This window comes from Diprion similis, chromosome 6 (genome assembly GCF_021155765.1).
Source record: "Diprion similis isolate iyDipSimi1 chromosome 6, iyDipSimi1.1, whole genome shotgun sequence".
Lineage (NCBI taxonomy): Eukaryota > Metazoa > Arthropoda > Insecta > Hymenoptera > Diprionidae > Diprion > Diprion similis.
This window is the reverse complement of record NC_060110.1, coordinates 6,958,307-6,980,950: the sequence shown is the minus strand read 5'-3', so window position 1 is coordinate 6,980,950 and position 22,644 is coordinate 6,958,307. Positions and strand designations below refer to the sequence as shown.

General features: G+C 39.6%; 4 protein-coding genes across 10 annotated transcripts; 2 read left to right on the top strand and 2 right to left on the bottom strand.

The window, feature by feature from the left end:
* Positions 1-100: 100 nt before the first annotated feature.
* LOC124406665 (PRKCA-binding protein) lies at positions 101-4,986 on the bottom strand. Of its 7 annotated transcripts, none has more exons than XM_046882170.1 (6): positions 4,919-4,986; positions 3,348-3,462; positions 2,959-3,024; positions 2,418-2,736; positions 1,995-2,190; positions 101-1,849 (listed from the first exon to the last, which is right to left on the bottom strand). In XM_046882170.1, the coding sequence occupies exons 1-6, from the start codon at positions 4,971-4,973 to the stop codon at positions 1,149-1,151; spliced, it is 1,452 nt and encodes a 483-aa protein (XP_046738126.1). In that variant the 5' UTR covers positions 4,974-4,986; the 3' UTR covers positions 101-1,148. The 7 variants fall into 7 exon arrangements, with proteins under 7 accessions (XP_046738126.1, XP_046738125.1, XP_046738128.1 ...); XM_046882169.1 differs by lacking the exon at positions 4,919-4,986 and adding an exon at positions 3,633-3,964 and having other exon boundaries at positions 3,348-3,491; XM_046882172.1 differs by lacking the exon at positions 4,919-4,986 and adding an exon at positions 3,633-3,964.
* LOC124406674 (uncharacterized protein C16orf52 homolog A) lies at positions 4,437-6,952 on the top strand. Its single transcript, XM_046882190.1, has 3 exons — positions 4,437-4,782; positions 4,944-5,156; positions 5,415-6,952. Exons 1-3 carry the CDS (start codon positions 4,680-4,682, stop codon positions 5,600-5,602), a joined length of 504 nt encoding a protein of 167 aa, XP_046738146.1. The 5' UTR covers positions 4,437-4,679; the 3' UTR covers positions 5,603-6,952.
* A 286-nt stretch (positions 6,953-7,238) lies between these two features.
* On the top strand, positions 7,239-14,047 carry LOC124406676 (intraflagellar transport protein 172 homolog). Its single transcript, XM_046882193.1, has 9 exons — positions 7,239-7,313; positions 7,393-7,536; positions 7,632-7,744; positions 7,856-8,041; positions 8,104-10,333; positions 10,442-11,002; positions 11,076-11,519; positions 11,602-11,934; positions 12,705-14,047. Exons 1-9 carry the CDS (start codon positions 7,275-7,277, stop codon positions 13,875-13,877), a joined length of 5,223 nt encoding a protein of 1,740 aa, XP_046738149.1. The 5' UTR covers positions 7,239-7,274; the 3' UTR covers positions 13,878-14,047.
* Positions 14,048-14,153: 106 nt separating this feature from the next.
* LOC124406654 (brefeldin A-inhibited guanine nucleotide-exchange protein 2) lies at positions 14,154-22,413 on the bottom strand. The gene is made up of 13 exons (XM_046882149.1): positions 21,921-22,413; positions 21,285-21,796; positions 20,817-21,193; positions 20,274-20,678; positions 19,726-20,082; positions 18,637-18,948; positions 18,294-18,535; positions 17,927-18,207; positions 17,284-17,617; positions 16,613-17,209; positions 16,054-16,274; positions 15,786-15,989; positions 14,154-15,659 (listed from the first exon to the last, which is right to left on the bottom strand). The coding sequence occupies exons 1-13, from the start codon at positions 22,042-22,044 to the stop codon at positions 14,532-14,534; spliced, it is 5,094 nt and encodes a 1,697-aa protein (XP_046738105.1). The 5' UTR covers positions 22,045-22,413; the 3' UTR covers positions 14,154-14,531.
* Between the last annotated feature and the right edge of the window lie 231 nt (positions 22,414-22,644).

Here is a 22,644-nt window from a genome sequence, read left to right as displayed (position 1 = left end):
AATACTAATAAAATCCATTGATACAGCACCCACACGAAAACGGCCAACACACTGGCCAAGAAACGAACCGAGCCACCCGACCATTAACTACGCTCCAAACTGTTTTTCATCAATTTATGCTTTATTGGTCTTACTCTTTGCTATAAATAATTGTTGAATATACATGTTGCCGCGCAAGGATGTACACTTCTGCATATACGTATGCTGGTGGTGTGATATATTTTTTGCCGTATCTACCCAATGCAGACTATCCCTGGAGTTAATCACGGCCTCTTCAAATTTCATCTCACTAAATGTACATGCTGTCACGAATGTATGTATGTATATACTCATACATACTACCGGAAAAAAGAAGCGATGGAAAATGAGAACACGTGATTCTCGTTACACTTGAAAGTCGAAGTAACAGTCGGCTCCAAAAGTAAATCATTTTATTTTTGACTAGCTTCCATACGAAACGAATGTAGAAAATTCATCACTTTCCCTCATTAATGTCCTTCTTTTACTAGTATTTTACTTTTATTATAATCTTATTTTAATCACACACGAAATTTAAGAGCTTCGAATAAATTAATAATCAATACGTCGCGGTAATTCTTGATAAGTAATCAAGTAAAATGAAACGTGGGATTATATTTAGCTTTACGTCAATACTGTCTGAAAGTAATGTAACGATTTCATCAATTTAATGTCAACTGTGCAAAAACTTTCTCACTGATACTCAGTACCAGTATTCAAGAAAATATTTGGTACCAGAAAGAAAAACAACAGAAAAGTTACACCTAAGAGCTTGTTTTTCAGTTTTGTGAATGACTAGTCTTAAAGACTACAATTCATGAAACTAAAGGAAATTAAAAAAGCTATTCCTACGCTAAATTTAAGCAAGCTGAGAGACGGAATTCTACAGAAATCTGTAGTTTTTTTATGGTATAAATTATAATTTACCTTTTTCGTTGGCAATCTCTTTGAATCGTCTGTAAACAAATAAGACAAACCGTATGACTCGAGCTACATACCGAATAAAAGTGTAACAACTGCCGGGACTTGTCTGAACTTCATTTACTTTTAAGTGATAGCTTATGCAACAAAGTAATAGAATAAAAGGATCTAAAGAGTACGCGTAATTCTCATTGGTTTTTGAGATATCGCTAGAACTGGTTTGGCTCTGTGGACAAGAGTACAGTTTCCTGGATATCTAGCATCGGTGTTTCGTCATTTTCATTCGCTTTCGCGTCTTCTTCATCATCCCCGTCTTCACTATCCACCGAAGACTGAAGCGGTCCTGTAGTTTTGTACTGAAATGCCGATCGCGATAGGTCGACCTCGACGGGAAACAAGGTAGACTCTGATAGGAGGTCCCTGCTTTCAGCGTGACACTTAGCTAATCCAGAGGCAAACTTTTGCAGCTGCCATACGACGTCTTGAACGTGTTTATTATCGAGCAATTCGAGTTTCACGAGAACATCGGACCTGAGCTTAGCGAATTTCGATCTCGCCTCCTGTCGGCATCGCAAAACAAGTCGATATTCATAGTTGCCGGTCTCTACACGGTACAGCGGCTCCTGGAGCGCTGCGTAACTCTGCTCCTCGTCGTCTAACTCTTTAACTTTCAGGCAATAAGAGAGGTACTCGAATTTGGCGTCCGCGTATTTACTGATCGTTAATCTCGTGTCCGGAATGGCTTTATGAAGATATGTTCCAAGGTCACTCAAAATGGGTTTCACCGCTTTTAGCATCGCTACTCCGAACTTTTCCATCTGTCTATGTTGTTCACCGAATTGCCTGAACGCTTCGCTCGCACGTGGTTGAGGCTCCCTTACCCCAATGGCCGCAAAAGCATCACCAAATGCTGTAATGATTGAAGTACATGTCTTAAAAAAAACGATGCACTCAATTTTGGTAATTTTTTTAACAATTCAGAATATCATTCGATTCAAACGTGAGCAATATTAGGCAAAAGCTATCTTCATATCATATTGACGACTTCATTATACCTTTATATACTTGAGTGAGATCGAAAAAAGCTCGTAGAGTGGCTTTTGCATGGACCACTAAACCTCTGTATAAATTTTCAGTCCGTTGCAGAGCAGCCAATCGTTGAACCAACGCATCATTGCATAATATAGCTCGGGACAAGCCCAAGGCATCTGCTGTGGCACTCCCCATTCCCTCGACCAGTCTGTGCTTGACCTTAAATGACCGAAAATCCCTCTCAAAAAAATTGAATTATAAACGTTTGCAGCCAATACCATAAACCCAAATATTAAAATGAAATTGAAATATCAAACAGTCAAATTGCAAGTTGAGACTGTGTTCGTTCTATGAACGATGAAAAAAACAACCTGACCCTCTCAACCACACAGAAGCAGAGTACTTATGTGATTACTTCAAGTGCAAATTTAAAATGACAATTTCACCTTTTTCAGAGCGATATCAAGGGATCGTCCTTGCCTTGGGTCAGCATGGAGTTTGTTGTAATTGATGCTGACTTGTCCATCACAAGCCTGAATCATTTTTGCCACTTCAACTTTGGTCTTTCCCTTAACAGAGGCCCCATTAACTGCAACAAGTTCGTCACCGGATTGCAGCGTACCTTCTGCAGCAGCTGGCGTGTTGTCAAACACTTGGACAATGTAAAGACAAGGGCAAAGTGGAGCTCCACCTCCAATGCTGATCCCGATTAAATTGCTGCTGTCTTTCTGAATCACGACATTCCCCGACGTTATGGTCATCCCCCTATTTGAACGACAGTAGTGTTAATAAAGACAAGAAGAGATTTAATATAATTATTACAATGTCATTATTCGATGTAATGTGGGCGTAAGTACAAGTCTTTTCACAAAAGAGCATTGGGCGTACATGTATGTCAATTGCAGATGCAGATTTACAGTTCGCAGCATAAAAGAATAAGACAAATAAATACGCAATATTAGATCCAACCAAACACATAAAACTTACAGTTGGCTGCTAGGCAGCTGGGTGACAGTGGCGACTCTGTCTCGTGCGACCAGTTCTATGTCTGGACTAACTCCGATGCAGCAAGCAATAAGAAAATAGTGCAAGATACAGTAAAACAAGAATTCCTTTGAGATTTGAAGCCTAACTCTTGAACTGGTTGAAATGGATTTGAAAAGAAATGTTTTTCAACCACACATGTGTGCGCTAACACACATACCTCCCCCCCCCCTCTCGCTGCACACGCACACACACACACAGAGGGACGTAAAACCAGATATTTAAAACTAGAAATAGTCGCTTCAAAAACAATTTCTCATTTTACGTATCATACACATCTTTGACGTAAACAAACTCATTTAAATTTAATATAATAAAAATAAATAGCATACATGCGGTCTTCCATCATGGTCAGCTGATGCAGTTCGATGTTAGCCCGAGGCAGAGCTGTTAAAGAAATACCGAGATCTTCGTTGACTCCATTTGCATTGGTGGAAGGTATTGTGTCTGAAGGCGATAAGAAGCTGTTCGTTAGACTGTGCCACCGAACGGTGACAGTGGTTGAGCATGCATAAATGAATACAAGAAACAGAGATAAAATGTAATTAAAATAAGGTAAAGCATGATAGAGCAGACACACACAAGCGATGTGTATTTTTTGTAATAAGTAAACCAACATTTTATCCTCCTCGAAGAAAAAGTCGTCCTCAAATTCCATGTTGCTAACCTTATTTAGGTTGTATATTTTATATTATATTCGTATAAAACTTATGCAGATCGTATAAAATATATTGGTAGGGATTGATTCCTCGGTAATTACTGTACAGGTCACTTTGAACGCTGCGACACTCTCTGGTCGGCGGATACTTTCCTATTCTCACGAGTTCAATTATTTTCTCAAATCCTTTTGGGGCTTCTTTCGATTTTATCAAATACGTTCAATTGCCGCCTTTAACTTGGCTCAACTTGGCTGAATCTGACGTTTGACTTGACATTTGCAATTCATTGATTCGCCCCCGTTCATCGCTGCACCACTTTATGTTGCTCCGTGTTGCAAGGCTTCGTTGTCTCAAGTTTACTAATTCCATGGTTCGTCTATATGATTTGTTTCGCACACAGGCTGTTTCACATTTGTATCAGCTTCCGTGTTCCAAAACACGTCAGAATTTGAGGACTCGAGTCAGAGTTCACGAGCTTTTCTTTTCTGGCTAAAAACTCCCTAGGACAGAGGCAGGAGCTACTCACAAACTCGACAGAGCAAAAGAGATAAAGGATCACTGGCAGCACTGGAAGGCAATATCGGAACGCACCTTTGAATTGATGTATACCTATTCTATTCCTAAGATCCGTAATGTATATCTTGGTTTATTTTTTGGATTGAAGAACACAGAAAGTACCTGCAATGGAGGCATTGACAAGGGTATCCAGAAAATTTGAGCTGAGTATACTTTATTGTATACTTTCATAACACGACGCATCAGACAATAATCGACATAAAAACAAAAATCTTGATCAGTGAGATAATGAAAAACAAGACAGATAATATCTGTCAAGATACGAACTGACCTATGAAATCGCATTGGAAATACTGGTTAAAGAGAATAAGTGACACGAAATTGATTGACGAGGAAAAAAGAAAAATAATGGTGAAATCGTGCAAGGTAGCCTAAAGTTCATATCTCGCATGAAAACAAACATAAAACATTGTGGAACAGTATAACACAATGGATAAACTGACTATTATATCGGGAACTTTGTTTTTGGCAGCTGACATGTTCGCAATTGTCAGTCTGGCCATGCCTGATTGGATTATCACCGATGTTGGAGGTTTGTATTAATCAAGAGTTACTCCAACATGATATTATCCTCTATTCGCATGTTTTGTCAATTTTGAAATCAAATTAGTGATGAAACAAAATTTAATGTCCTTAAAATTATTATGTATTAATAATAATGTCCCGACTATAAAATATGCCATGACTTTTCAGGTGACACCAGACTCGGATTGATGTGGTCATGTATGACGCTGTACAACCGACCCCAAGTATGCTATCCTCCCGACCTTCAGCTTGAATGGCTACTTGCACTAGTGTGTATATCCATAGGGTGTATTCTGATAACAACTACTATTATACTCCTCGCCAGTTCTCATTGGGACCGCAACGTCATTCCTTATGCCAGATGGGTTGGATTTTCAGCCAGTAAATAATGTTTACGCTTCTTACTCTATGATAATCATAAACTTTACGCATACAGCACTGGTTTTGAAAATTGAACTTTCCAAGTGGGTGTTAGCAAAATATTTAGATAATTTGCCACTAATTAATCTTGATTTCTCAGTGTATTTTTGAGCTATTTTACAGTAATATTGTTGAAAAAACAACCATATTTAAATCTTTTCACGGATAGTCTGTAGTGACAAAAATTGTAGCTACAGTCGAATAACTTATATTTTGCAGTGGTACTATTCTGCTTGGCGGCAGTGATCTTCCCAATGGGTTTCCATGTGGATGAAATTGGCGGTCAGCCATATCAGTTACCGAATTCCCATCAAGTCGGAATTTCTTACATAATGTTTGTCCTCGCACTATGGATAACCGTTATCTCCGAGCTATTTGCAGGCAAAGTTTGCCTACCGCATTTCTAGCATTTTCTATTGCATTTTCTTTTAGTCTTTTTTCTTTTTGGGATCACATATTATGGATACAATTATCCCAAAGGTATAATTATGCATTACTTCAAAAGTTTGGAGCCATGAAGAGTGGGTTAGCTAGTGAAGTGATTCTTGAACAAAAGAAGAAATGGAAACTTATAATTTCAAAACATTCCTGATTATGAAAAACAAAAAGTACTCCTCAATTTTATACCTTGCCTACCATTGAGTTGACTGTTCTTATTGAAGGTAAGACCTTTCCATATTGTCTCTTCAGTATACCTGATTTACTCATATTTTACCAGAGATCCATTTATCGACAAGGATGAATACTGCAACTTTGAAATCTGATGTTTCGTCTGATTTTTTTATCTTTATATTATTCTTAGTATGATGTGTCGGGTAATTAATGGGAACATTTTATAGTAATAATGATGACGTTGATATTATGGCTGTCAAAATGCTGTGCAGTTTCTAATTAATTTATGGCCTCCGGTTTATGTTATGAGAATATTAGTTACTTCTGCCACGGGTAGCGATATTTAATAAGTATTATGTAAATATGTAATATTCCAAACCTAATTCTCCTGTAAATGATTGAATCCGTTTTACCTTGCATGAAAAATTTTCTGGGAAAAAATTGCCGTTGTAAAATATTTGCTTTGACGATAATGAGTAACTCTATTCTGGCTAGTTGATGTACATGTGAAACAAGTACAGATTCTATTTTAAATGCTGAATGTTAAAACGAACAAAATAATATAAAAATATTGTGAAATTGTGATCAACTACAACTGTACTGGATTATTACATATCTTGTATTAACTTCATTGCAATGACAAGAAAAGTTTAAGTTCTGTTGAGTTTATGCGGTACATATATTGAAGTATGGAGGTAATATCTGGTGGCATCTATGGGAGAGTTGTAGGGCTGCATATAAAAAGCTTCACTCAACATAGACGCATCAATAGCATGTGAAAGCTCAAGTGTGGTTACACTCATTGTCAGTGCGAGGCCTCCAATGGCAACCTTGTAGATATAATGCATATCTTGAAATTGGCATACATTCGGAATCTCTACACTGTCTTGTTTATATCATTTTAGTTAGATAGAATTGTATAATATATTCCCTCAACTTGTGAATTTTTAAACAAAATAGATTATGCAACATAATATTTACGTTGTACAAAAAGCATTGTAGTTACATGACAATTACAAATTTTGTTGTGGCTAATAAGCAACCAATTGTATCTCAATTATCTTAAATACATTCTTTTATCACTGTAAAATTGTTTATAATATATATGATATGATGTTGAAAAAAAAAAAAAAATTTATTTCGCCTATGCAATCCTGGATTGGTTGTGGAGTTGTTAATTCATGTATGGAATGGAGTGGGTGAATAAGAAATTTCATTATCTGTATTACGTCTAATCTTATGAAATCGATTTTAAAAGTTTTCTAAATCACACCTCAGTGCCAATTCATTGGTAGTTTGCCTTAACAGGCAGGTGCGTTGCTATGGAGACAACATGTACATACCATGAAGGCCTGTTGAATGATTCCCCTATGAAGCCTATTTTAATGTGAAAATAAAGATCATTTAAGTTTCAATAACTTGAGAATTTCATTCTCAATAAGATAAAAATTTATTTTTCATACAAACATGTTGCTGAAATATTTGGGATCACTTTTACCTGCACAAGTGAGTTTCCTCCGACATTTGCACTAGCTGTTGACATTAATATGTACACTGTAATGAACATGGTGTATTTTTCAACCAGGACAGTGAAAATAGAGTCGCTGCTATTGTATGGTCACCCAATAATTTAAGACTCGCCGTTGCCTCATCTGATAGATCAATATATCTATTCGATGAAAAAGGAGTAAAAAAGGATAGATTTTCCACCAAGCCTATAGACCCTAAAGTGAGTTGAAGAATATTTGATAACTACCTTCTATATGATACTAACAGTCTCACTGTAATGCTAATATTTGGAATAATTTTTTTGGATATTTCAAGTACGGTAAAAAAAGTTACATTATAAAAGGCATTGCCTTTTCTCCGGATTCTACCAGAATTGCTGTTGGACAATCCGATAACATAGTTTACGTGTATAGAATTGGAGAAGATTGGTAAGTTACATTATGTATATCGCAAGTATCGTAGAAATATTTCAATATCTTCCCGCTTCATATTCTGATCATCACTAGAAAGAGTTATATTTATGATATTCCAAACCACAGGGGCGAGAAGAAAGTTATCTGTAACAAATTTGGTCAAAGCGCAGCTGTAACTTGCTTAATATGGCCGTCTGAGGGCCCAATCATCATAGGTTTATCGGATGGAAAAGTGCGGGCTGCAATGCTGAAGGCCAACAAGGGTCACACTCTCTACGCGTCGGACTCCATGGCAATTTCACTTGCTGTCAAGTAATAACCTATCATATCAGTATTTTCAAATCTCCATAATTTGATATTTTTCATTTACCCAGTGTAAAAGGAACTGGCTTTCTCTCTGGTCATGTGGACGGCAGCATCATACGTTACTATATTGCTGAAGATGGTCAAGCGGAGCCTCCAGGCCGAGTATTGACGCATGGAGTACCAGCTTACGCATTGGCATGGCCTGCAGGACATATTTTGGCTGCTGGCTGCGACAAAAGAATAGTATTCTATGATCCCAGAGGTAAACAAGTGAAGAGTTTTGACTATAGTCGAGAAGAGGGAGAAAGAGAAATGACTGTTGCCTGCTGCAGCCCAAGCGGACAAAGCGTGGCTGTCGGCTCTTGGGACAAAATCAGACTGTTAGATTGGAGTCCACGGAGAGGATTATGGGAAGAAGCAAATGTTCGAACATTGCCAAATTTGTATACAGTCACTGCCCTGACCTGGCGCAGAGATGGATCGAGGCTAGTAGTGGGTGGCTTGTGTGGAGCCGTAGAACAATTTGAGTCCATTTTACGGCGATCAATCGTGAGAGGGAGTCACGAGGTGGCCTACGTTGGGCCCAGCCAAGTTGTAGTTCGTCCACTGAATGGAACCAGTCATTCGGTTGTTATAAGATCGCAAACAGGTAGCGAGATAGAAGATGTCAGAGTTCTTGGACGCAAGGATAACCACATAGTGGCCAGAACATCTACAACTCTCCTGGTCAGTGATATAGCATTAAATCTGCTTAGCGAAATACCATGGGAAGACAAAGGGGGTAGCGAAAAATTCTTTCTTGAATATCCCGGTGTCTGTCTAATATTCTGCGCTGGGGAATTGACAATCGTCGAATATGGCCAGAGCGAGATATTGGGTGCAGTAAGGACAGAAGCTGTAAATCCTCACGTAGTCAGTATCAGGATAAACGAACGACATATGCCCGGGATGCCTGACAACAAAAGATTAGCATACCTCCTGGATCCCCGAACTGTGTGCGTCATTGACCTTGTGACAAACGTCACTATATGCATCACTGTACATGACGTAAGGGTCGACTGGTTGGAGTTGAGTGAAACAGGTCACAGACTTTTGTCACGTGACAGAAGAGGCCGATTATGGTTGACAGATGACCAAGGAGGACGCTCACTATTGCTTGCTGGGGCAAGTTTTGCATCCTGGGTACCCGGCAGTGACGTGGCTGTAGCTCAGACTGGAACAACACTTGCAGTGTGGTACAACGTCGACGCACCTGAAGCCGCCACTTTGATTCCAATCAAAGGGGATGCGGTTGATGTGGTTAGAGAGAATGGCCAGACCAGAGTCATGGTTGAGGAAGCTGGTGGACAGATTGGCTATCTTCTTGACGAAGGATTGATCGAATTTGGCACAGCACTTCATGACAACGACTTTGGTCGCGTTGTGTTGTTTTTGGAAGAGCTTGGTGATAGGTCACAAGCTGAAGCCATGTGGGAAAATGTGGCAAGAAATGCCATGACTGCTAGGAAGCTATCTGTGGCCGCTAGATGCTACGCAGCACTAGGCGACATAGCTTGTTCAAATTTTTTAACAGAGATAGTCGTCGCTGGGGAGAAGTACTCATCACAGACTGGAAACGACGCCCTTAGTAGCCCAGACTGCTGGGCCAAAATTGCCATTCTAAATGGTGAGCTAAAGACAGCCGAAGCTATTTACCTGGAGCAAAATGAACTAGACAAAGCTTTGGAGATGTACCAAAAATATTGGCACTGGGAAGAGGCTTTGACTTTGGCGCAAGCCAGAGGATGGGCAGGACTCGAATCGTTACGAGATAATCATTTTAAGTGGCTACTCGAGAGTGGGCAGGCGGCAAGGGCTGCGGCGATCATAGAACCTGACAATCCTCGCTTGGCCATCTCACTCTACTTACAAGCTCATCGTCCTGGGCGAGCTGCACGATTAGCACTTGCTAACGAAGATTTGATAGAGGACAGCAGCATAGTCACCGATATAATTAGCGCCTTGAAAGGGGCAGATCTTATGGAATTGGCTGGTGAAATTTTAGAGAAATCCGGTGAGCCATCGAAGGCTATCAAGTGTTACGCTCAAGCTGGCGTGTTTGCTCGAGCACTAGAACTGGCTCGTACAGTGGAACCTAACTCTGTAGTCAGCTTAGAGCAAGATTGGGGACACCATTTGGCTGCTGGTGGCCACTACGATGCAGCAATTAATCATTTCATTGAATCAGGTGAAACTGCCTTGGCTCTTGATGCTGCCATCAAGGCTCATCAATGGCGAAAGGCTCTACAAATAGTTCAGGTAGACAACTTTTATTTGGCAAAGATTCACATTTCAGGTCACTCAACCCAGAAAATAAGTTTGAATGTTGTTCACACACAATTAGTGCTCATAATTGTTTCTTTCTAGGTAATTGAAAATGATAGTGCTGAGATACAGAATCAGTGTGCAAGATTAGGAGAATACTTTGCTTCAATTGGAGATCAGGATATGGCAGAGACATTATTCCTTCGTGCGGGTCAAGCCAAGCGAGCAATTGAGACGCACATTAATTCTGGTGACTGGACAAGAGCATATGAAGTCGCAATGAACCACATGAGTTCTGAAGATGCTAATGAAGTGCTTTCTAAACACGTGGAAATGCTGCAGCAAGCTGGAGACTTGAGGCAAGCAGAATCACTATACATTGCAATGAATCAGATTGACCTTGCAATTGCAATGTATCGGCATGAGGGACATAGAGGGGATATGGTCAGGCTGGTTCGTAAATACAGACCTGAGCTCCTCCAAGCTACCCACGCTCATTTAGCCAGGGAACTGGAAGCTGCTGGAAAGCCCAGAGAAGCTGAGGAACACTTCCTGGGAAATGGAGATTGGCGAGGTGCTGTAGCTGCGTATCGAGCAGCCAATATGTGGGAAGATGCTCTGAGAGTGGCTAAAGAAGCCTCTGGAGAAAAGGCTGCGCAGCAGGTAGATTATGCGGTCCAAATTGTCGACGTGTATCCTTAGTTGTGAAAAGTTTAACAGTTTTCTTTTTTGGTAGGTAGCGCTGATGTGGACACGTACTTTAGCCCCAGAATTAGGTGCCAGGCTGTTGATGCGTTTGGGTTACTTTGATCCATGTCTCCAACTGGCCTGTGAGGCAAACTTATTTGACTGGGCCTTAGAAATTGTTAAATACGGTACCCCGGATCAGAAGAAAGAAGTGTACTATAAACACGCAATGGCTCTGGAAGATGAGGGGCGATTTTCTGAGGCAGAAAAAGAATTCGTTCTGGCTGGTAAAGCAATGGAAGCTGTACAGATGTACATTCACACTAGAGAATGGGATGCAGCTGAAGAAGTTGCACAAGCGCATTATCCTGATGGCCTGCCTCAAGTCCTGATATCGAAAGCAGCGGATGCGGCAGAGGCACAGGACTATGCTGCAGCAGAGTCGCTTCTCTTGCGAGCCCACAAGCCTGAAATCATCATCAATCATTATAAGGTGATAAATGCAGATCCAAATTTCCGAGCCTTAAATTATTTCAGTGAACAGTGATCAATCAACTCTCTTCTATGCTTTGCAGAAAGCTGGCATGTGGTCAGAAGCTATGCGCGTCTGCAGGGAATATTTACCAAGCCAAGAAGCTGCGCTGAGGCGTGAATTAACCCAGGCTAGCTCTGGCCTTGGAGCGAATGACAGTAGTGGAAACCTTGAAGAAGCTCAAAGATGGTTGGAGGCTGGAGAAGTTCGAGCGGCGCTAGACGTTCTGATATTAGATCCGAATGCACCAAAGGCTGCACTTGTTCAAGCTGCAAATATTCTCATTCACCAGGCTGATTTCGAGACTGCAGTTCAAATCGGAGAGGACTTAGGCACCAGATTATTCGGAGTCAATGAACATGCCCTTGCTGCACAGGTACACTAAATACACTACAATGGTAATGGGGTATAGGTGAATTTTTGGAATTCATATCTCAACAATCAATTGTTCAATTCAATTGAATTTTGTTGTGTGCAAATCAAGTTGTATTTAGGTATTTTTTTTTATTAGAATGAATTAGTAGGAAGCATAATTATCGATAATAGCATGAACCATTTCACTCAGTGACATATTTTGTGATACCCACGATATGTCAGAACGATTTGATTCAAATTTGGAAACTAATTTACATTGTTAGAAAATTTACCCTCTTTGCCACGATTGAAGTTGTTTTAGTTAACAACAAAGTGGCAACTGTTAGAAATTCAAATTCAATTTTTTTTCCGAAATATACGAATTTTTGATTTAATTGACAAAAATGTTCGATAATTTTTTTTAAATAGTGGGATCGTAACAAAGAGAATGAACTATCCAAGAATACTGTCTCTGAATCTGAAATAAGTCGGTCGAGCCGTTTTTCAGGTATCGCAGGCACCACAAATAATGTCACTGAGCGAAATACTAAACATTATTTTCAATGTCAATGTTTCCTATAAATGGAAATGATCCTAATAAAATAAATATTTGAATAAAGCTCGATCTACGTATTTTTTAATAGAATAAATTCAAATCCAATTGAACAATAGGGTGTTGAATCGTAAATACTCGAAATACACCCACTTTTTCAATCATCTATTCGTATACATTAATGTGCAGTTTAAAATTGTACATCACCTAACTTTGTTTTATTACCTTTCTCATTGCAGGTATTTCTGCAAGCTGACAAGCTTAAGCATGCTGTAGATGCATTAGCGATAGTCGGTGAATGGGCTAGAGCTAGACGTGTCGTAAAAGAGTTAGCACCAGAGCTAGAGTCCTATTTGGAAGAAAAATACAAAGAGGCTATGATAAGAGAAGGACATGTGGAGCAGCTGGTTGAAGTTGATGCAGAAGCAGCGCTAGAGATTTTAGCCCGCAAGGGTCAATGGAGTCAAGTTTTTGAGGCAGCAAGTTCACAAAGTCCAAAGCTCCTGCATAAGTACATTGCTCAGCGAGCGGCGCAACTTTTAAAGACTGGTTCTCCCATGCAGGCACTTCAACTATACGTGCAATACGGAGCGCCGTCTATTCCCCAAAATTACAATCTCTATTATCGCTTGTCAGAGCTGGTCCTTAGCTTCGAGGATTCTAGGGAAGACTATAAGAGTGTTGCTCAGCTGCGAAACGTTTTGCTTGGGCTCATCAAGGGCATGGAATCAACAGCATCAGAGGAGGCAAAAAAGTTTGATCGCGTTCTTCGTGCAGCACATTATTTGGCACTGAAACATGCCTGCAAGAATTTTTCACCCCTCACTGGAATGGTGACTAAAGTGAGCATATCTCTTCTTCGATATTCAGACATTCTGCCTGCGGATCGCTGCTACTATGAAGCTGGATTAGAAGCCCGTGCCACTGGGCTGAACAGCGAGGCCTTTGTTTTTCTCAACCATTTCCTGGACCTTGAAGAATGCATTGAAGAAGGCGACGGTGGGTTGCTGGATGTTGAAGATTTAAAAGTCACAGACTTTCCTGTCGAAGTACCACTGCCAACAACGTTAAGTTTGTCTGCTGAACAGCGCGAGGAAGTCAGAGAATGGGTTTTAGCAGTCTCCATGGATCAGAGAGTTGAACAAGGCCTCCCAGTCGATCAGCGGGGAGTTTATATAGGATCGTTAACGAACCCTGCAAACACAACAGGAGTATTACAAGCCTGCATTCTAACTGGATATCCAATTCGAGGGCCAATAATTAATTTTGAGGGTAGCAATCATGTGGCTGATCGCGATGATTGGAATAAACTAGTAAGCACAGCAAGGCAAGCTCCTCAAGACTCGCCTCTGAACGATGTACTTATTTTTGTTCAAGAATTTTGCGGCATTCTACCTAGTTATTCGTTTTAGGGAAAAACAGTTATTCGAGATATTAATTTACATCAAGGCTCGTCATTGAGTTGCTAATAATTAAATAGTCCCAGGGGTAAATAACGCGAGTAGAATACTTTTAAGGAATTCGAAGTATCGCTCATTCTTTAATGTGAATACGTTATTCACACAGTTATCAGGAGGCACTGGGTTAGATATTATGTGTAAAGTGTAGCAGTCTAACAATAAGTATAATTTAGGTTAATGTAAGCTAATCACAGCAGCCACATATTTCAATCAAAATTAGCTGAGCTGTTTGGGCTTAACTTACAGTACGGAATTTATTGAAAGATGGTGGAACCGTAAAAACATCCGGTAGGTAGTATAATATAAGCGAGAAACTGAATGTTTTCTGCATCCGATAAATACGAATAGGGATAATGCTAAGCTATAGTCACTTTATAATTTAATTATACATGGTGTAACAGAAGAATTTGAAAATATTATTCCTACGTACTACATAATGTGCTTAAAGATAATAGTCTACATCTATTTAGTAGCTACATACATACATAATCACGTATACATACATATTCATATACAGAGACTAGTATGCCATATAAATATGTATATACATGTAAAATAATACAAGTTATAAAATATATATATAAATGTTTACACGGGCCTTCACCGTCACTGCGGGGTGATCCTAAATACAGGGCCAATTCTCAGAAAAAATCTTCTGAGAACCGAACGTAATTCGGGCTTGAGATCAAAACACATTACCTCGCATAAAAGCGGGTAACAGTTGGATGCATGAACAGCAAACCTGCTGTCGCACATTTTCAAAACTCTGGTCAGCAAGAGCAGGAGAATCGGTGTCCAAGCATCTCGGTGAGCCTCGCTGGATAGAGCCAAGAAATACTCTAAGGCTTCTTTAGACACTTCCACCAAATGAGACTCTACCTTGGCCCAGTCGTCTCTGCGCGCCTCATCACTATACATTTTCAGCAGAATCCGCAGCGCACATGCCAATGACTGAGTTTCTTGTTTCAAGAGGTTCGGCTTTACGTTTCCTCTGAAACCAGCTTTCCAAAGATTATTACGCTGTTCGTGGTTTGTGTTGAAACTTTTGGCAAAACGATGGGATTTCAAGAGGCACTCGACTAACTGCAGCAAATGCGGTGACGTCAGAGCACAATACATTCCTTGTTCTTCTTTCTGCTGATCTCCGCCACCCTTACCACCAAGTTCTGGCGTACGTCCGTTTAACATGTCTGCTTGAGCGAGCGCCAAATTTTCTTGATCTTCTTTTCTCGAAGTAGCAGGGTAAAAAACAATGTTGTCTATTGTCTGGATCAGTTCAAGCTGAACTACACACTTTATTAGAAGAGCAGAGAAAAGTCTCGTTATATGATCCTCATTGGTAACCAGGCTCTGTGTACTGACTGTTCGTTTTAAAATTCCTATATGCCCGTCGATATCCCCATTTATTACTTCAAGGTCTGATTCTTTGTTAGAAGAATGTGGTTTCCAGGTGAGCAAAGCTGTCGGTAAAGTGCTGTCAAAAATACTAAAAACACAATGACAAGTTTTCTCCCATGTTAATTCAGTGAACTTGACACCGTTACTTATTACTAAATTTTCCAAACAGTTTGTCCCTGATCTAGCTAGCTGTTCGTTGTCTTGTTGCACACACCAAAGAAGCTGAGCATACAATTGTTCTAGCAATAGAGGGCCCAAAGTATCGTAGAACTGAGAAAATACATCAACTATCGCATACAATGCGTGGTTGCAGGTTGTCGTCATCCATTCCGCTTTCTGTAAATACCATGTATAGTAAGATTATTCAATGTGTTTGCTCAAGTTCGAAATTATGTAGCCTCTAAATGTTATTCAAAATTCTAGTCAATGTCATATACTCTGTTGTTTAGAATGTTGTACTACCTCTGTGTGCTGTTCTGGCAACTTCATGTTGTCAAAGATTCTGAAGAGAACCTGGAACAGGTCCTTCCACCAATGAGGCTTGAACGAAGCTCCATAGGTTTTCACGACATCAAATAGGACAGTCAAAGCTCTAGTTCTAACGTCTAGTTTGCACCTGCTTACGACGCAAGACAATTCAAATAACAGAGGAAACCAGCCTCTTACCTAAAATTAAAAATGGATTCGATTTCACCAACTTACAATGCAAACATCAAACAGAATTACCTACCCAAGCTCTGTCCTCTTCTGACACAGTACCATTATCATCCATCATTCCTTCGGTGAACAAAGTAGGATTGGCATCGATATATGATGCACAGGAACGAATCAGTCTAATTGCTTCCATGCTCGTATCAGGGAATGACGCGTTGCAAGCAAATTCACTAAGGCACTTGACAGCGTCTTGGAACGAATCAACCATAATGCCAAAATGTTCGGCATAGAGTTCATCTGGAAAACGAAGTAGAAAAAGATGGGGAATTAAAAATGCTTGATCCTTATAAGTGAACGATAATGAACGCAAAATTATGAAATTTCGAGCTACGCGTACAATCTGCAATGGAAATGAAAGCTGAGTGTCAAACTTATGAGTCATTATACAAGAAGAATGAATGCAAGTTTGCTATAAGAATTTAAGGGTAAATGATGATCATGGTAAAGACATGACAAAATTTGGTTGAGAATATTTTGTGTAAAATACCTTATCGTGCTATGCATGAAAGTTTTGTATTCAAAAACATGTAGACCAATAGTATGTGTAGGGGGGCAGAATACACGAAGAACCTTACTTATTATTTTTCCAGTTGTAGAGAAAGCAAGATCAACCACAGCTTCGTCACGATCGCTAGCGGCGTGATGAAATACGCTGAATATATTTTTCCATCCAGAGCGTATATTTGGTGCCTGAGAATGTACCATTTGAGCAACACATCTGACGACCATGTCTCTGATTGTTGGTGATCTATTTTTCTTCATAATGTGCTCAAATGGTCTTAGAAAATCTTTTTGGAATCTGAAGTTAGCGAATTCGCCTTTTTCAATAAACTTAGTTGCCAGCTGTCTCAGAGAATCGACAGCGAAAAAGGCAATATCTTGTCTAGGACTGCATCCCACAGTGTCAAAATGGTCCCCTAGCACCTGCCAAATCCTAGACCATTGTAGCCTAATTCGGCCCATGTTATAGTAAGAAATCTCGACAATTTTTGTTAAAGAAAACATCCGCGGCTGCGTAGGATGCGCAAGCTCTTCCAGTGAAACCTGGCAAAGAGCTTTTACAAATTCTACTATGGCATCACCGTCCAGTCTCATAGAGCCAGTAAATATTCTGTCCACAGCTACAACCACACTTTGCGAACTGGTTTCTCCTATTGATTCTTTGACACTGGCTGTAATGAAGAATTAAAATTGATTTCTGTAATGAAATTCAATGTTTGAATACAAATAGATAAAATTTACTGACGATCCAGAGAGCTGAGAATCAAATTGTTCGTTTGATGAGAGTTGTTGTGACTTAGACTAGTAAGATTTGCTAGTGGTGAGGGAAAGTGTGGCTTGGAAGGTGGTCCGAGAAGCTGTGGCCTGATGCCAGTTCCAATTAATTGGGCTAGCTCCAGTTGGGAGATACATTTTACAACGTCGAGCCACGATCCTCCAAGGTAGTTGCCGTCCGTGTGAGCGACGGTGATGAGAGTTTTAATGGTATCTATATTTTTCGCCTTCATTTCCATTATCGGAGAGTTTGCTGTCAGCAATGTGAATCTGGCTAGTGCTTGTACATATGCGTCACGTTCAAGCTGCAATTTATTAATTTTTCATATGTTTTTATTTCTTTATTTCTATTTTAGTTGTTATTCTTCTCAACTTTTTACTTTATATTAACTAAATCTGCACACAGGAGTCTAGTAATTAAGTTGCAAGGTGTCTTGTAGGATGTAATGTACGTTTACCTAACTTCCAAGTGTTGCGTATATTGTATGTCATCTATATGATTTGGTTTTCAATAAAGAATAAACAAACAATGTAGATAATGATGAATCACAAATCCGAGAATCCTTTTTTTAGGTTTGTTTATATGGAGATACCAGAGTTCGTAGATTGCTTACCGACATGTGAAATATACATGTGATGCGAATTGCACATCGGATACCATCAAGGCAAAGTGAAGCTATTTCCGGATCGTCACAATCCTGTAACCCGACACTAAAGGCAGCCAAAAATGGTGTCCATGCCATTTTGAACATTGGACGTACGTGTTCAAGGTGTTTTGCTGTTGTGAAAGGAGCCTGAACATGGCTGACTGATTCCATTAAATTTTTAGCAGCTGTCGAAATAACTTCCATCTCCATATTCCACAAGAGTCGTCGTTTTTTTTCACTGGATATGACTGTTGTAAAAAACAAATTTTAACATAATGAATATTTTTATAGAATAATCTACAGTTAAACCAGCAACGCAATTTCGACATTATACCTTGTTTTCCAGGCCGATTTGGATTAGATTTCATTTTAATTTCATTGCCAGCAATTTCGTCATAAATTTTAGACAAATACTCTTCTGGTAAATCTTCATTATCACTTATTCGGCGATTTAGTTTGATGTATTGTTCTTTAGTCATTTTATTTTTAACTTGCGGTGAGTGCAGATCAGTCGTCAGCATTATAATAGAAAAACCAAGGACGTAGGCAGTGTCGGCACTTGTGAACAAACCATTGCTGAAAAACATCCGTGTTTTCGAAAAATTTATTAGAAAAAACGTAATGAAGTGATAAAATAGGTAAACAGAAAATAAAACCATGCGCCGAAAACTACTTACTTTGGATTGCACTCGCAATATCGACTAGCAAACTTCTCCATAAGTCTATCAATCTTTTGAGCCTCTCCAGGTAGCCGGAAACCTTCTAGAAAATATCTGAGAGCGGTGACTAGATCCCTATCTGCAAATTCCATCTGATCCACGTAGCTATACATAACTTGGTTATGATTATGGTCACCCAAGAAATCGCCAATCGCTGTTTTATCAAGGCGGTCATCTATGTGTAGCCAGCGAGCCACCTCGTCTACAGAACCACCAAGCAGACCCTGTTCCTGTAAGTACTGGACACCTTTGCTTGGTTTTCGATTGAAGCTGTAATGAGATGGCGTTAAGAAACCATAAAATCTGAATGGTTCATCCTCGTTAAGAGGGGGATTTTCTTTTTTTTTCGCTAAATTTGTTGCTTTTTTCTAATTTTCTAGTGAAGAAACTGTACAACAGATCAATGTGAAATTTGGTATGTGGATTTATTTATTTTTTATCTATTCACAAAAAAATTAGACATCATTTCCTTCCAAAAATACGACTCACACCTCGACGCGCAATGATCCCTAGTTGATAGTGTGTATGATATCTAAACAACTATTCAACAGATTGCCTTCAAATTTGGAAAGCATGCTCAGTCGACGTTCTTCTAACGTTTGATGAGAAAAAAACCAATATGTTGGATATTTTTTTGTTTGTAACTAGAAGAACGATTTATTTTTTTCGATCAATCGATATTTTGAGTTCAAAACATCACCGGATCCGTAATTTTTTTTTTTTATGTTCACTTCATCAAACAATAGCTACATGTGTGCAAAGTAAAATGTTTTTGGGTATTTCTTGCAGGATCAATGGGAAGACTCAAATCATGCACACCGTTAACTAGGGATCATCGCACGTCGAGGGGGTGGGGGGCATATTTTTCGGAGGAAATGATTTTTAATTTTTTTGTGAATAGATAAAAGATGAATGAATCCACATGTCAAGTTTCGCATTGATCCGTTGTACAGTTTTTTCGCCAGAAGATTAGAAAAAGTGATAAATTTAGCGAAACTAAAAAGAAAATCCCCTTCTCAAATTTAACTTAGACAAAACTCATCATACATGTCAATTCCGGCTTCCCAGACTTCTTTCTGGTGCTTTTGGACCTCATATTGCTCTGGGGAATCTGGAATCTCTTTATTTCCCGTCAAGCTTGAGTTTGCGGAAGAAAGGCTACCCGCACTGCCGTAATGAGGCAAGGGTGGTTCAAGAGGAGGATCAGGGGGCTCAGAAGGTGGCTGTTGGTCCGCAGGTATGCTAGGATTAACGTAAAGATCTCTGCTCCACTCGACCATGCATTTTAATATCGAAACGAGACATTCTAGGCCTCGAATGCGCATAGACTTTTCCTGATTAGGGGAGGCGCCTAATTCGAGTGCGTGACGGCCCTGGGCGATTTTGGATAGATCATTAACAAGTCTGTAAAAAAAAATTGACAAGGATTAATCCATAAAGAAATAAAACACGTTTTCCGAATTTCATGATATTGATAATTTAGAGTTTGAATGAGTGATTACTACTCAGCAATTGTACAATTTTTTCATCTCTAGGTACTCGTGAAGAAAACCATTACTCATGTACTCATTAGTCATAAAACATGAGTTATTGACCTTTCAAATAAGTTTGCCGCAGAAAGGTCGCAATCATAATTTACATAGATGTCCACGACGCTTTGAGCATCTGCGCAAATCCGTGTCAGAGCATGTATGACCATCCACTTGTGTTCGAAAGATGAACTGGAGGTTTCTAATATGTTCATGAAAATTTCCTTGAAGAACACTTCTATCTGCATTTTTAAGTGGACTTTGAACCGCGCCAGTAGAGCCAAGAACAGGGCTAGTGACAACTCAAAAACTTCAGGAACAGATGAGACCCCGTTTTTAGATAGTGCGACACATAAGTATTGTTTTATAGCTATAACAAACATCTCATTCGATCGCAATACTGGACCTGCATTCTGTAGGATACCTAAAAGTAACTGAAGTGACAAAATTTTTGAACGAAGCTCATGGGACCTGAAAAAGAAGCAAAGTTTACATTACTTTCAAAACAGAGAAAAATTTGTTACAACTAAAAAAAAATTTGATTTCAATAGTTCCAGCAATTCGAAAAAATGCATGGAATAAAAAAAGCGAGCATAAAAACATGTGTACTTTGGATCTGGTGTCCCATCAGGCAGAGGCTTCATAGAAAGTTTGCAAAGTGCTCTGAATACAAGAAAGGCATCTTTTTGTAGAACATGAGTAAATTTCGCTGTGACCATATTATCACTTTCCACAGTGTTTTCATCAGTTGTGTCATCAGTCGGTACTTGATCAAGAGAAACTTCATCAGAAGCTAATACTGGGCTTGAGTCCTCAGGAACGATGGTATTTACCATCTGATCAAGAATAGATTTCACCAACATCTGTGCTTCTGTAGGATCATTTATTGGAGGCTCCTCGTTTATCACAGCTTCAGTCTCTGTTTCACCTGCCGAAGCTGCCAAACTTTCTTGCTGCTCGTTTTCAGTTCTCAAAGATTCTTCCTCCTGATTGAAACGATTTTTAGAGAGCTAGACATCTTTATTAGTAAATTTATTGAAAAACTGACATTCGCAGAAATAACTGAGAGATATTTACCGCTTGAGATTCCATACGAGCAAAAATCACATTAATCATTTGCGTTAAAGTTGCTCTTGCAGTTGTTTGATTAACTAGATTCCTGGATGCAAGGTAAACATTGTAAACCGTGCGAATCGTTTGCAGAACCGTCCTCTCGTGTACTTCCACATGTTGACTGGTCATGACAGTTAAAAGAGCTTTTATAATCTGTAGCTGAATGCCTTCGTCCGTTTGAGGTCCCATGAAACAGTCGCATATCGTCTCAACAATACGAACAATTAGCAATTTGTTAGGCTCAGTAGAGTCGGGAACATTCCCAGTGAGGTGGCCATAAGCTATTAATTTCTGCAAACAATCCAATGCGGTGACCACGATTCGAGGTGACTTGCTCTGGCAGGCCAGTTCAAACGGCAAAAAGTATTTCTCTGCCGAAATGACATTAGAGTCACTTTTGGGCAACGGAAGAGCATTAGATGTGGTTTCTTCGCCCGTGACAGTCGGAACTTCTTTAATCTCATTGCGAAGATCGTCTGTATAAAAAATCGTTGAGAAATGGTTAAGAACTTATAACACAAGAATCTAGCGCGCCAGTTTCATTGACTTTCTTGCTTGATAATAAAACAAACGCTCTATAAAAATTAGTTTCCAACTTACCAAGAGCAGATTCGCATGATTTTTTAAGCTGTGAAAGGTGAGACCGCTTGATATCGCGGTCGGCGAGTATTTTTTCGAGAGCACGAACGATAAACATCTCTCTGGTTTTGGAATTATTTTGCATCGTCGTAGATCGTGATTAACCGTGATTTAACACGTTATGGAATGAAAATTGAGGAACGATTTGAACGAGCAATCAACTAGGTTAGAGTATTGGAAGCATATTGACGTAAGCATTTTCGATATTTCAACATTCGTTACCGTACGGTTTCACCGTGGTCTCCGTTGCGTTACGTCACTTTATCATAAGCCGACGATTTAATTATCTTCGATTTAATACGGCTACAGCCCCCGTACGAGTGGCCTATTATCTTCGAAGAAGGACCAGATGACTTGAGGAAGTTAGAAATTGGGTTAAAGGGATAGAAAATAATGTGAATGTGGCAGACTGACAGTCAGCCACCCGAAACCATAGGTTATGCAAAATTGGATAGAGCTAGAGTTTCCACCTATGGTTTCCACGACGGTCATACATACAGGTTGTGAAGTTTTTTTACGTCGATTTACACCGCAAGGTGCGCTCACGGTGCCGAAAAGTGATGTGCAACGTGTGTGCGATAGAGAAGAAGCAGCTCCATTTTAGAGAGTCGCTAAGCGAAGTGTTATATTTTTAGTCAGATTATCTTCTCTAGACTACTTTTGCATAATCCTGGGCGTATTTAGT

What these genes read in the sequence shown, in the direction of transcription:
- LOC124406665 (XM_046882169.1), bottom strand. Translation starts at nt 3,673, where the DNA reads ATGGAATTTGAGGACGACTTTTTCTTCGAGGAGGATAAAAT. An exon ending in CAGCTGCCTAGCAGCCAACT is followed by an intron (nt 2,737 to 2,958) that starts GTAAGTTTTATG and finishes TCGTTCAAATAG; the next exon opens with GGGGATGACCATAACGTCGG. An exon ending in TTGATATCGCTCTGAAAAAG is followed by an intron (nt 2,191 to 2,417) that starts GTGAAATTGTCA and finishes CGGTCATTTAAG; the next exon opens with GTCAAGCACAGACTGGTCGA.
- LOC124406674 (XM_046882190.1), top strand. Translation starts at nt 4,680, where the DNA reads ATGGATAAACTGACTATTATATCGGGAACTTTGTTTTTGGCAGCTGAC. An exon ending in GATTATCACCGATGTTGGAG is followed by an intron (nt 4,783 to 4,943) that starts GTTTGTATTAAT and finishes ATGACTTTTCAG; the next exon opens with GTGACACCAGACTCGGATTG. An exon ending in ATGGGTTGGATTTTCAGCCA is followed by an intron (nt 5,157 to 5,414) that starts GTAAATAATGTT and finishes TATATTTTGCAG; the next exon opens with TGGTACTATTCTGCTTGGCG.
- LOC124406676 (XM_046882193.1), top strand. Translation starts at nt 7,275, where the DNA reads ATGTTGCTGAAATATTTGGGATCACTTTTACCTGCACAA. An exon ending in GAGAAAAGGCTGCGCAGCAG is followed by an intron (nt 11,003 to 11,075) that starts GTAGATTATGCG and finishes CTTTTTTGGTAG; the next exon opens with GTAGCGCTGATGTGGACACG. An exon ending in AACATGCCCTTGCTGCACAG is followed by an intron (nt 11,935 to 12,704) that starts GTACACTAAATA and finishes TTCTCATTGCAG; the next exon opens with GTATTTCTGCAAGCTGACAA.
- LOC124406654 (XM_046882149.1), bottom strand. Translation starts at nt 22,044, where the DNA reads ATGCAAAATAATTCCAAAACCAGAGAGATGTTTATCGTTCGTGCTCTC. An exon ending in GCGGCAAACTTATTTGAAAG is followed by an intron (nt 20,083 to 20,273) that starts GTCAATAACTCA and finishes TTTTTTTTACAG; the next exon opens with ACTTGTTAATGATCTATCCA. An exon ending in TGCCAGAACAGCACACAGAG is followed by an intron (nt 15,660 to 15,785) that starts GTAGTACAACAT and finishes TGGTATTTACAG; the next exon opens with AAAGCGGAATGGATGACGAC.